This window comes from Lactuca saligna, chromosome 1, assembly GCF_052625555.1.
Source record: "Lactuca saligna cultivar CGN05327 chromosome 1, ASM5262555v1, whole genome shotgun sequence".
In the NCBI taxonomy this organism is placed as follows: Eukaryota; Viridiplantae; Streptophyta; class Magnoliopsida; order Asterales; family Asteraceae; genus Lactuca; species Lactuca saligna.
The window spans coordinates 67649824-67662873 of record NC_136417.1 but is presented as its reverse complement, the minus strand read 5'-3'; the positions used below and the strand labels follow the sequence as shown (position 1 = coordinate 67662873).

The window sequence follows — 13050 nt, the reverse complement described above, 5'->3', positions numbered from 1 at the left end:
CACGGTGAATGACACACAAGGGTGAAATCCACTCTAATGGTGTAAGTATACTTGATAATGTTCAAATTTTATACACAAATTTAGTCTAGCATATAGTTAATCTAATAAACTTTGATGTATATATTGAGGTTGTTCTTAACCTCATAAACTTTAAATATGAGATAACGTTGTTTAAATTTTACTAGTAAACTAGTGTGTTGTACATTATGTATACTAGTTTTAGATTTTTTTATAGATTTAAGAATTCCAATTTAGAAAAATTGTCAACTATAACTAACTAATTTGTAGGCAATATTATATAGCACGTGGTCAATGTATGGCTCAGCGAGGTAATAGGACAACGAGAATAACGTGCAAAAACCCATCATCGTAACCTATATAAACCATACTTTAAAAACTATTTTCCTAATGTCTCTATTTTCTCATTTTAAAAACACAAAATTTTCTTTAATTTTTCCTTTTTTTTTTAATCTCAGAAACATTTCTCATGGAGGTTCATCTTCCTTCAACGTTTTCACATGTCTACTTGGAGCCTAGAAGACAAGTTTCCGACAAGCTACATGTATCTATTGATTCTCTTCATTACACATAGGGTTTTTGATTTGATTGATTCTTGTTTTTTCAAAAACTCAAAACTTGCTCGTCGATCCAAGAACAAAATAATGTTGCCTGATGTGATTCTGCCACCAGAACAATGTTCGATGGTAAATACTGCATTATTCACTCATTTATTTAAATGAATGTTCATGTCATTTAGGTGTAAAATTTTACAGAAAAACTACAAGAAAAGGTTCATTTAATATATATATATATATATATATATATATATATATATATATATATATATATATATATATATATATATATATATATATATATATATATATATATATATAGTCATATATATATATATATATATATATATATATATATATATATATATATATATATATATATATATATATATATATATATATATATATATATATATATATATATAGTCAATGATCTATACCCAAAATGAGTAAATGGAGCTTGAATTCAAGATTTTTGAAATTTGATAAACTGATCTAAATTCATTACGTGAAAAGTAGATCATGAAACACCAACAATCAATAAAGCATCCACGGTGAATTGTGATTATACACAATCATAATTATATTGTGTTTTTATGTTTTTTAGAAAGAAAAAAAATTATAAAATGAGCATATAGATTTAGGGTAAAAATCTAAGGATATTTTTATTATTTTAATATTTTTAAAAACTTTTTTTTATCAATTTATTTCCAAGATTATGAGAAGTAGTTGGAATATAAAGGAGTTTTTAATCGCTTTTTGTTATGGGAAAAAAAAGCTCACAGAACAATCTATGTTCTTTTTTTTAATAATTATTTGATGCCCCAAAGAAACTCAAAAATATCTAGAATATTTAAGATTGATGCATATCTTTTTTTTTTTTCAAGTATGTATTTATTTCCATCTCAGTTTTGTCAAATGTGCATGCACAATGTATATAAAATTTTCAAGCCAAAAATTAGGGATGAGCGTGGGTCGGTTTGGGTCGGTTTATGACTAAAACCAAACCAAACCATAGAAAGTCGGTTTTCCGGTTTTTAAACTCATATAGGTTCGGTTTTTGGATTGGTCGGTTTTTCGGTTTTCCGGGTTGGGTTTATGGGTTTTCGGTTTTAAACCGTGTGTTTATGAGCTCCTATTTTTTTCTCTAGTTTTTGGGTTCAAACCTAGTGAAAATACGTTGCGATAAATAATATTATATTTACTTTAAATATACTAAGATTAAGAGTACGAATTCTAGTATTAAAAAAGCATAAAAGTGTTCAAAAGATCAAAGATTAACACCATCAAAAATTTGTTGAAAATAAACATAAAGTATTAAAGAGATAAAGTTTAAAGTCTAAAACTAAAAGTTTAAATCATAATATAAATAATATATATGTGGGTTGGTTCGGTTTTTATGGGCGGTTTTATACGTCAAAACCGAACCAAACCGTTATTTTTTGGTTTTTGTAAAATTGAAATCCAAAGCGTCGGTTATTGCTTTAGTTTCGGTTTTTCGGTTTCGGTTATGTCGGTTTTTTTCGGTTTTTCGATTTTCGGTTCGGTTTTTGCTCATCCCTACCAAAAATATAACATATACGTTATCCATTTCATTTTCAATTAGAAAAGTTTTACACCTTTTATTTTTGACAAAACGTAAACAACAACAATATGCATCAAGTTGTAAAGATGGAAAAAGATAAAAGGAACTTGGTCACATTCCATTCCAATTTCTTTTTCATTCTTATCTTTGATTTGATTCTTGACGTCTAAAAGAAAAAAAAGATGAAGAAAGAAACCCATGCATGCTTTTGCTTATCTAACTTCACTACCTAATACGTCATTTTCTATGTGCCAAAATCACAATTTGGACTGCTATTTCAATAATTTCAAGAATATAAACATAGCCGCGTAATGTTTAAGTAGTCTTGTAGTTCTTCGATTCTTTGAGATTGAGACTTGGAGCATTTCTTTTGAACGGCAATTAGTTTTATGCACGTCCTTTTAATGCAAAATTATGGTTCCAACTTCTCTTTCCAAATATGGGTATTTTCGTATTTTCGTACATATTCGAATGTTGTTGTACAGTTTCACATTGACTATAGCTAAATTTCATGTTTATTCACCGTTTTATTGATATTCCAGTGTTGTACAGTTTCATATTGACTATAGCTATATTTCATGTTTATTCAACAACTACTTAATTCCAATATAAAAATACTGGAAATTTTCCAATCCATCCAACATAAGTAAATGGTTTGAGATTTTAACCTTCTCATTCACTTTTCTCCAACATGATCAAAGTTAACCTAGGTTAATCCATTTAAACTTTTTAGATTTTACACAAAATGACAAAACAAAAAAAAAGTTTCAAGTTAAAAAAACATAACTAGTCATTAATTGTCCAAATTGAAATATTAAATAAATCCAACTTATTTAATTAAATTTGTTGAAAATTCCAACTTATCTTACTAATTTTAGGTTGGATTGTAGTTGGGTTGAACCGATTGTTGTATATTTGATTTACTTCTCATAATATTCCTTCCACGGTGTTAATAGTGCCTAAAAGGGTTGCAATAAAAACAACTTTTTTTATATAGAAAGTAAGCATTAGTTATAATAAACATTAATCTCGTTTAGATATTGTTGACCTTATTAAACATGAGAAACTTTGGATGCATATCATAAATTCTTGTTCTTCTTCATGTCAAACAAAAAAACACAGAATCTGAACCTGATAAGTACATATTACTGTTGAATAGGTTCATATCACTTAGAAAAGGGGCCAAATTTATATTCTTTTTTTATCCCATCGAATTTGGTTTTAAGTTGGTCGACTTAGCTTTCATAAGGGGCACATGGTGCACATTTGACTAGAACATTTTTTCCACTTTTTTATAGCATAGTACAAAAGGACGAAAGTTTGGTACAAAACGTGAATCGATCACGAATGAAAAACCATTGTACAAGATTTGAGAAAACATTTCATTTTGTTGAGGTTTCTATTGTTTGCATACTTTTTACAATTATATATCTTTTCCTTTTTTCATGATCTAAATGTCATTCTTTTGGTTCTTTTGTTTTCACAGGAACAATTATCGAGCCCATTTAATGCTCAAATGTTAGAGTTTTGTGAATCAGATTTGTTTCAAGAAACCATGCAAAACTCTGAAGTTGCTTCGAGTTCAAATTGTTGTTATGAAGAACAATCCTCCAATCCACCGGATGTTATCAATGCCGCCACCACCGCTGCCACCACCACCACCACCGCCAACGTCCCTTTGATGTTTGAAGAAGAGATAATGGAAAATGACATTTCTACCCCTATTGATCTCGCAAACGCTTCCCATTTCACCAACCATCGGTACCCCTTTAGCAATCAAGACCAATTTGATCTAGATTTACTCCAAAACCAAATTCCTACAATAATAGACGAAAACAATGAAGCAAATGCCCGAATTTTTTCATATACTAATACGGTTTTGAATGATCAAGTGGGGCCCACGATTGGACAAACACAACCATTGCCGACTGTTTGTGAAGAAAGCAGTCTAAACTCCGTGTCACCTTTGAAGTTCATGCGGTTGAATGATTGTTTGTCTCGTAATTATTCCTTCATTGATCCATCTATAAAATCGTACGAAGGTTCCGGGATTTTCAAAGGGAATTTGTTTTTAGGAAATGACATGTCACGTCATGAACTTGAATTCCATGGAGATAACGGTGGAATCTTTGGTTGTGATCCTCCGCTACACGCTTACAACTCTAATGAACTTCAGGTATTTCTTGAAATGATATTTAGATACAATTGGTTCTTAGGGGGTATATAGTTCAAACACTATATAATAGTTTCAATTCCAATATGGATTACTGTATTCTATGTCAGCCATGATTTTCTGACATAATTTCAATATATGGATTAGTGTATTCTACATCGATCCTGGTTTTCTGACATAATTCTTTTGGACAGGATAGTGTGGCCCAACTTAGAGTCATTAGAAAAATAATTGTTTATTTATTTATTTATTTATTTATAAATGTTATGTGGTAGTAAAATGGTTATATTGTTTCTAACAATAGGTTTATGTTTGTTTTCATTTGTTGAAACTTAAAGGCACTTAGCAATGAAAGCCAGCATCTTGTAAAGGGAAGTGTGAGTTCTACAACGCCATTGGTGTCCGATATCACAAGCTTGGAGTCAGAAACCTTCAGAGTTGCCACCAAACTCACAACTGAAGAAAGGAAAGAGAAGATCCATAGATACTTGAAGAAAAGAAAAGAAAGAAATTTCAAGAAGAAAATCAAGGTAAAAAAACCCAAGAATCATATGCTAATTCTAATTTCTATCACTCGGTATCTGATTCAGAAGAAGTATCCTTTTCAACATTCGCAAACCGCAATCATCTCCTCTTATTTGTTGCAACAAAAATGACATTGCAAAGAAAATTTATATTCTTAAGATGAAAATTGTAAAAAATATAAACAATTAGATTCGTGAATTACTGTCTGATACACTAATTACCTTGTTCGAAGAGATTATCAGACTAAATTTGGAGCTCTTTCTGCAGTACGCATGCCGGAAAACTCTGGCAGATAGCCGGCCACGAGTAAGGGGAAGATTTGCAAAGAACGATGAATTCGGGGAGAACAATAGAAGCAACAGCAACGATACTGATGAAAATGGAAGATCTTTCGATGTAATGTCAATTTGATTGATGATTGATCAGAATTATTCACTTTACCTGTTTACAAACCCCAAAATTTATTGAAATTAAATTCGTTCTTGTGAATCAGCAGCTTGTAGTGAAGGATGAAGAACAGAGTTTGGAATCATCGGATATCTTCCCGCATTTAAGTGGATTGAATTCATTCAAATGCAATTATCCTATCCAATCATGGATTTGAATCCATGGAGATATGGTGATGTTGTTTCAGCTCTCTGCACGAATCGCGTGTGAAACTCATATCAAGGTTGATTTAAAAAAAAAAAAGTAATTTATAAGTTATCATTTAAAATCAATATTAAGATCATTTTATTTAAGATATAGTTTATTTGTTATTCGTCTAATTTACTATATACATAAATAAAGGGTGCCAAAATTACGAAAAAAAATAACATTATCTAATTTCTTTTCGTTGCTCGTGTAACTTTTAGTTAAACATGTAATATGTAAGGAATTTTTTTGTAAATGCAACATACATAATTATATATACGTAACTCTCAATGTCAATAAGATTAATTATATTTTTTGTTTTCCAAGTATGTAGATTTTTTGAAATTTAAACAAAGGTGAACACAATGCATTTTTAAAATGAGGTTTCCTATTTTTATTTTTCTTATTATAAGAAAATCAACTATATAGTGCCCTATTAGAATTAGGCACTCATATAAAATATCTAATGTTCATTTGATAAATGTTATGAATGACAAATTTATCAAGTTTATTTTCCTATCATGTGTTGATATCATTTTCTTATTATTATATATAGACAATACGCACAATAAACTCTCAAAACTTTGATATTGTGTCATGTTATGTTTTGTTGTCGACTTTACCTCTTTCTTCGAATTTAATTATTGAATATTTTGTCTTTGTTTCTTATTCTTTATTTTCATATTTAACGAAAGATCTTTATATTGTGCTTTGTGTAACCATGTTGTTGCATTGTTGCAGATGACAAAAGAATATCAAGAGAAAATCAGATAAATCAAGACAGTTAAAAAAAAAAAGGGGGGGGGGGGGGGGGGGGGGGGGGGGGGGCATTGTCAACACTGACACATGGTTGCTACATCATCGAATTTGTTGGTGTGCATTTGAATACGATGGAATAATTGTTAATGGATGTTGGGTTTAATGATTGAAGAAACAACATTGGCAATTATTAGAAGTGGCAGTTGCATAGAAAAAATATATAAATAATCGAGTTATAAATAATATAGACATTAAAAATGAAGATGGATCTGTAATGGGAAAAACAAAAAGGAAGGGGTTGTTTATGTACAAAAAGAGTAAAATGAATTTGATGATAGTTTTTTTTAAATATATATATATATATATATATATATATATATATATATATATATATATATATATATACACACACCAGCAATTGGCTCGCGCAAAGCGGCGGCAAAAGATTAATTTGTTATTAGAGAACATATTCCAAAAAAAAATTACCACATTAGTCAATCGAATATGGAAAATTTTGAACTTTCGCGTTTTATTGGACATGTGTTCTAAGTCTATTGATTGTCTTTGTGTTTGTTCGGTATGTATTTTCTTATATTGGATTCGTTATACCAAAAACAGATAATATACAACTACATTTTCATCTTGTATGATACCAGGAAAAGTGTCATCGGTGAATAGTTTTTTTTTCGGAGACATTTCACATTCCAAATAATAAAAATAATTGTTATTATCACTTATATTATTTTTTGGTTAATATAATTTTTATACAATACGCTTTTAAATAAGAAATTAAATAAAAATAAAGTATAAAACAACCAATATATTCTTGCTTTTAATCTTAAACAACAACAACAACAACAACAACAACAATAATAATAATAATAATAATAATAATAATAATAATAATAATAATAAATTGTAAAAAGAAAATGAAAAAAAAAAAGATTAAGTTAGTCTTTTTATCCCAAATACCAATACTTATATATATATATATATATATATATATATATATATATATATATATATATATATATATATATATAAACCATAAGGATACAACCTATTAATTTTTTAACTTAAGGATCAAAACTTATTAACTTTTTAATTTAGGGACAAAAAATTTAATCAGACCAAAGCTTAATGATCATTTCTATAATTTACTCTAAAATAAACAGGAAAATAGTTTTGAAAAGTCTATTTGAATGGGTGGTTTTGACTTTTTATTGGATGCCTTTAAAATCTAACTGGATAAGATTTCAAAATATAGTTAGTTTAACTTTTAATTATTATTTTAATAAGAGATAATTGTACTTTAAGCTTATATATTTGTACAATTTAAAAATATTATTATTTTATTAATGGTTACTTATACTATTAGCTTAATGACTTGAACGTCTTAAAAAATATTATTATTATATTGAATCTATTTTTAGAAATAGTAAAATTTACTTTATAATGTAGTATATATATATATATATATATATATATATATATATATATATATATATATATATAGAGAGAGAGAGAGAGAGAGAGAGAGAAAGAAAAAAGAGAGAGATGAATGATCATTTGAGAACTTATAGTTTTCTGAAAACCCGAAAACTAAAAATAGAACGTTAAATAAAAAAATGTCAAGATGTAAGATGTCATTTTTGTAAATAAGTAGAAAACTAAATAGATAATGGGTATCTTAATTAAATTAGGCAAGGGTACTATCGAAAACAAAATTGCAATTAAATTATATCTTAAATTCCAATAAATTAATATTGCAATCCACAATCTACCTCCTCTTTCCAATGATCTTCTTCAGTGATTCCCCTCATATATCTCTTCTCCGACACCAAACTGTGTGTTGCATCATCTCCACCATCACCGATGATGTTTCGCTCATCAAGTCTGTCGATTTTGAATCCACCGAATGCATTCCTCCACAAATCCATCCAGATTTAGAATTAAAGATAATATTAACATCTTTTATCTCCTTTTATTCGATTTTGTGTACATAATCAATATTACGATCCATCGTTAATCGTAAGGCCACCATTTTTGAAATCAGAGATACGTTTAACATGATTTGGTTTTCGCATGTGACTCTATGAGGTTGATTTTGATTATTAATAGTGTTTTTTTGTATAATTTCATATCTTGAAATGTAAGGAAGTAATTTAATAGTTTTCATGTGATTGATTTGATGATTACTAGCTTTATTTAAACATGGTTTAATGATATTTATTCTTAAAAAATGTACGCACAAATTGTTCAGCCTTTTCAATTAAGTTTCATTTTAACATGGTTTATTAATCTTATTATCAACATATTTATTTATTCGTCTTCTTTGTCATTTTCTGGTCCTCTGCATGTGGTCCTTACAGTTTTGTATTGACTTTATAGAATATTGTGTAATTAAATATTTAATTAGTTGTGAACTTCTTAATCATTCGACCTTAGTTGCATACGGAGTGTCTATATAGTCGTATATGTGAATATTTTTTACGTATAAATTTTTTATATCATATCGATTTTTGAATCTTATATAATATCATATGTGTAGCTGTAAATATACTTATGTACTCATAGATGCATATTACATTGTTTATTTACATGTGAATATCGCATATAATGTTAGTGGATAATAGTAATGGTTTATTCATATGTGAATGTTATCTGAATAGCAAACGACATATTCATTTGTGAATATGGTTTTATATGTTATTCACATGTGAATCTTACATGATATTATCACATGACAATCATACATTATATAGTTAGAAAGCTTCACAGTTTGTACATTGACTATAATGACCAAAGATATACACATATCACATGTGCCAAATAACTTATTTGTCCTTCTTCAATTCTTGTTAAATCACAAGTGAATCACATATGAATTACATGTGATTCGTATGTAAATCATAAACGAATCGCATGTGAATTACATGTGATTCACATGTAAATCACATGTGATTCACATTTAAATCACAAGTGAATCATATATAAATTACATGTGATTCACATGTAAATCATAAATGAATCACATATGAATTACATGTGATTCACATTTAAATCACATGTGACTCACATGTAAATCACATGTGATTCACATTTAAATCACAAGTGAATCATATATGAACTACATGTGATTCGCATCTAAATCACAAGTGAATTACATGTGATTCACATGTAAATCACAAACGAATCGCATATGAATCACATGTAAATCACATATGATTCACATTTAAATCACAAGTGAATCATATATGAATCACTACAAAAAATATGTCATTTAGTGGCACACAAAAAGTGCCACTAAAAGTCCAAAAAAATGCTACTAAAGGCTTCTCAAAGAATCAGCGGCACACTTAATAAATGCCACTAGAAACGCTCCCACTAAAACCTTTTAGTGGCACTTTTTGTTTTTGCTGCTGCAGTTTTTAGGCTTTCAGTGGCACTTTTTTATTTGTCACGGTAAAACAAATTTCTTTTGTGGCACATATTTTGTGCCACTAAATCTGATTTGATTTAATAATTTGTGTTGCTTTTAGTTACACATTTTAAAATTTTAGTGGCACTTATTTATTTACCACAATAAAAAATAGTGGCATTTTTTATGTGTCACAGTAGAAGAAAATTTTTTGTGGCATATATTTTGTGCCATTAAAAGCTCATGTGATTTAAAAAATTCATGCTACGTATAATTAGATATTTTAAGATTTTAGTGACAATTTTATTTTCCACAATACAATTTCATCTATAATATAAAATAAAATGAATAATTAAATTGTAGCACATTACAAATAATCAAAATTTTATTGTTTTTCATCAATATTTTTTTTTAACTTTTTGAATCGAATATCTAGGGGAATATCAAATATGTTTAAGTAAATGCTAAACATAAAGTAATGAGAAAAAGTTCAAATATACATATAAAAATAAAATAAAACAAAAAAACAAAGACATGATAGGTTGAATAAATTGTGTTATCTCATACTCTAGAATCAATGCTAGCAATTCCCTGTCAAAAAACAAAGATAATCCAGAATCTAGTGAAACAAGGCTTAGTTTAGAAAATAAATAATATAACACTCAACACAAATAAACTATATTTATAAGAACAAAGGAAAGACAAAAGCTCATAAAAATGATTACCATCATTATGATGACTTTCAGAAGATGCTCTCTGGTTAACTGAATTAGAGTTACGTGGACATGTAGAAGTGTTGCCTGGCATCTGAAACAAATTAATGAAAACATGTAACATTAATGTCCAATTCTAGATATCTTCTACTAGTCTTGTACAAATGTACACCAAGAAGAATATTCAGAAGGGCAAAAGTGGTCATTCTTGAGTCCAATTGGAAATATGAGAATGGACTAATTTTAATGAATGTTTTTTTCGTTCATAGGGTAATTGAATAGGAACAATGCAATTATAGATGACATATGTACCTGTATGTTCATATTGCTAAGAATTCCAGACAAGTTTGCATTTGGGATATGTTCTTGGATGATATTTGCCATAACGTTCACCATAGTTTTTAGTTGTTCGACACTCGGATCATTAGAACAAGAAACAACCTTCTCTTTTACGGTAGGCATCCTTCCAACACATCTGATATACCCTCTTTTTTCAGGACCTTTAACTTTAGAGTAGTCATCATTTGAAAAATCATCTACAGATCCTAGGGTATTTGATCCTTGGGTATTTGAGGAATCACTTGCAATGGCTTGTAGGGAAGTCTACATTATAGCAACATACGAAAAACATGACAAGTATTTCTCATCCACTGTCATTGTCCCACTTTCAAATGAATAGCAACATAATATAGCAACCTACTTTGAAAGTGGGACAAATTACAAGGTTTAAAACGAAACAAATAGTATATGACTTGATATGATTAAAAACATGTATATATAATGTCTAGGGAAATCATTACCATAACTTGAGCGACTTTTTCATTCACGATATTTCCATTTTTACGAGTGCGGGTTTTTACATATATTTGTCCTCGTGTTGGGTATACACCATTTTTCAATGCCTATAACAAGATGTAGTTATGTTTGATGAAAATAAATAATTTTAAAAAAAAAGACGATAATATAAGTCAAAATAATAAAATATAATAATACCTCTTCGTGAGCAAGTCGAGCAAATGATTTTGTCCCAGAAACATGGGGCTCTTCCATCTTTGCACGGCTCTTTCTCCTCAAATCACACATGCTCTACAAAATTATTTTCCATAAATTTACTTTATCTTTTACCCACAATAGTAATGTACTTTCTATTTTTTAGTGTAATTGTTTTAACTAAAAAGTAAAAGTAGGGATTCAATGAATAAAAAACATGCTAGGCCATTAAGGGTAACTAACTTTTTTTATTATTTTCCATAAATTTACATTATCTTTTACCCACAATAGAAACGTACTTTCTATTTTTAGTGTAAAATTGTTTTAACTAAAAGGTGAAAGTAGGGATTCAATGAAATAAAAGCATGATTAGCCATTAAGGGTAACTAATGAGTAAAATGATAAATTCCTTAGTTGATGTAAGAAACTAAATATATCACCTGATATTCTGGAGTAAACCAATGAGTAACAAGTTTTTTAAACTGAGTTGGGTTCACCCTGTTATCTTTCTCAGTTTGTTGTGCCACAATTTGATCGATTGTAAGACTTGAATCATATGCACGTGCTTTTAGTGAACCTTTCCAAGTCCTCCACTTTTTCCCCATGCTAAAAAGGATCCATTTCTTGATTTCACTTGTTTCAACCGGATGAATAACAAACTTGGCCTATAAATAAAGCTTACATGTAAATATAAATACACCATAATTTTGATTAATAGATACACACCTTAACCATAGAATACATATCTTCTTTCTTCTGTATAGGGATCTTCCTCCAATCATCATAATCTATTCCGACATGATTAGCCATCCTCACAAGAGTCCCAAGATATTGTACGAGTTCATTTCCTTCATCTCCTACCGGTTTTCCGAACCTATTAAATGTCACTACTATTTTTTGGGAGCTACTCATGTTCCATGTCTCGGTCTTTTGAGTATAGCCCCTTACCTTCTTTTGAGCACCTAATAACAAAATTAGCAAAGTTAACCAAAATTAGCAATAGAGTGATAATATGATAGTTTTCATTAATTAATTAGTAAATAGACATGTGTTTCTTTTTTACTCAAAAACTTGGAAGCCTTTATAATGAGGCAATAAATTTATTCCAAAGGAAACATCTAACCCTTTCTTTGAAAAAAAAAGCTTAAAAGACTAGGGAAAGATGAAGAATTGAGAAACTTTAAAGAACTATTAATTGAATTTAAGCTTACATATTTCAAATGATGTAAACAAAGAGATAGTTAGATAAAGGAAGTGGACATTTGACCTAGTGGTAGATAAAAGAAGTGGGCATTTTTCATCAACAAAATCAAAACATTTGATCTAGAAACAAATCTACCTACTCAAAATGGATAGCATATACCACAAAAAAGATATGAAAATATGCAATAATAGTATCAATCAACAAAGTAAGGGTCGTTTACAGAGAACGGTAATTGCTATAAATTGAAATCGTAAATGACAAAAGTAAAAAGAACATGAACTACTTGAAAAAATATATATGTCATTGACTTACCTGATTGACCTCCTTCAGTAGAGCTGTGTTCTTCAGCAGTAGACTGGCCTCCTTCAGTAGTTTGTGGATGATCTGATTGGTCTCCTTCAGTAGGGATATCAGTTTCAGAAAACTCAGAACTTTGATCATGTATCTCACTGTCAATAGGGATATCAATTGA

The 13050-nt window shown here is 28.9% G+C and overlaps 1 protein-coding gene across 3 annotated transcripts; it reads left to right on the top strand.

Moving 5' to 3' along the window:
* Window positions 1–430: 430 nt before the first annotated feature.
* Window positions 431–6286, top strand: LOC144999062 (uncharacterized). 3 transcript variants are annotated; one of them, XM_078958686.1, is made up of 6 exons: window positions 431–704; window positions 3647–4336; window positions 4672–4863; window positions 5126–5254; window positions 5355–5528; window positions 6233–6286. In XM_078958686.1, the coding sequence occupies exons 1-5, from the start codon at window positions 519–521 to the stop codon at window positions 5460–5462; spliced, it is 1305 nt and encodes a 434-aa protein (XP_078814812.1). In that variant the 5' UTR covers window positions 431–518; the 3' UTR covers window positions 5463–5528; window positions 6233–6286. The 3 variants fall into 3 exon arrangements, with proteins under 3 accessions (XP_078814812.1, XP_078814811.1, XP_078814813.1); XM_078958685.1 differs by having other exon boundaries at window positions 5352–5528; XM_078958687.1 differs by lacking the exon at window positions 431–704 and adding an exon at window positions 3478–3555 and having other exon boundaries at window positions 5352–5528.
* Window positions 6287–13050: the final 6764 nt, after the last annotated feature.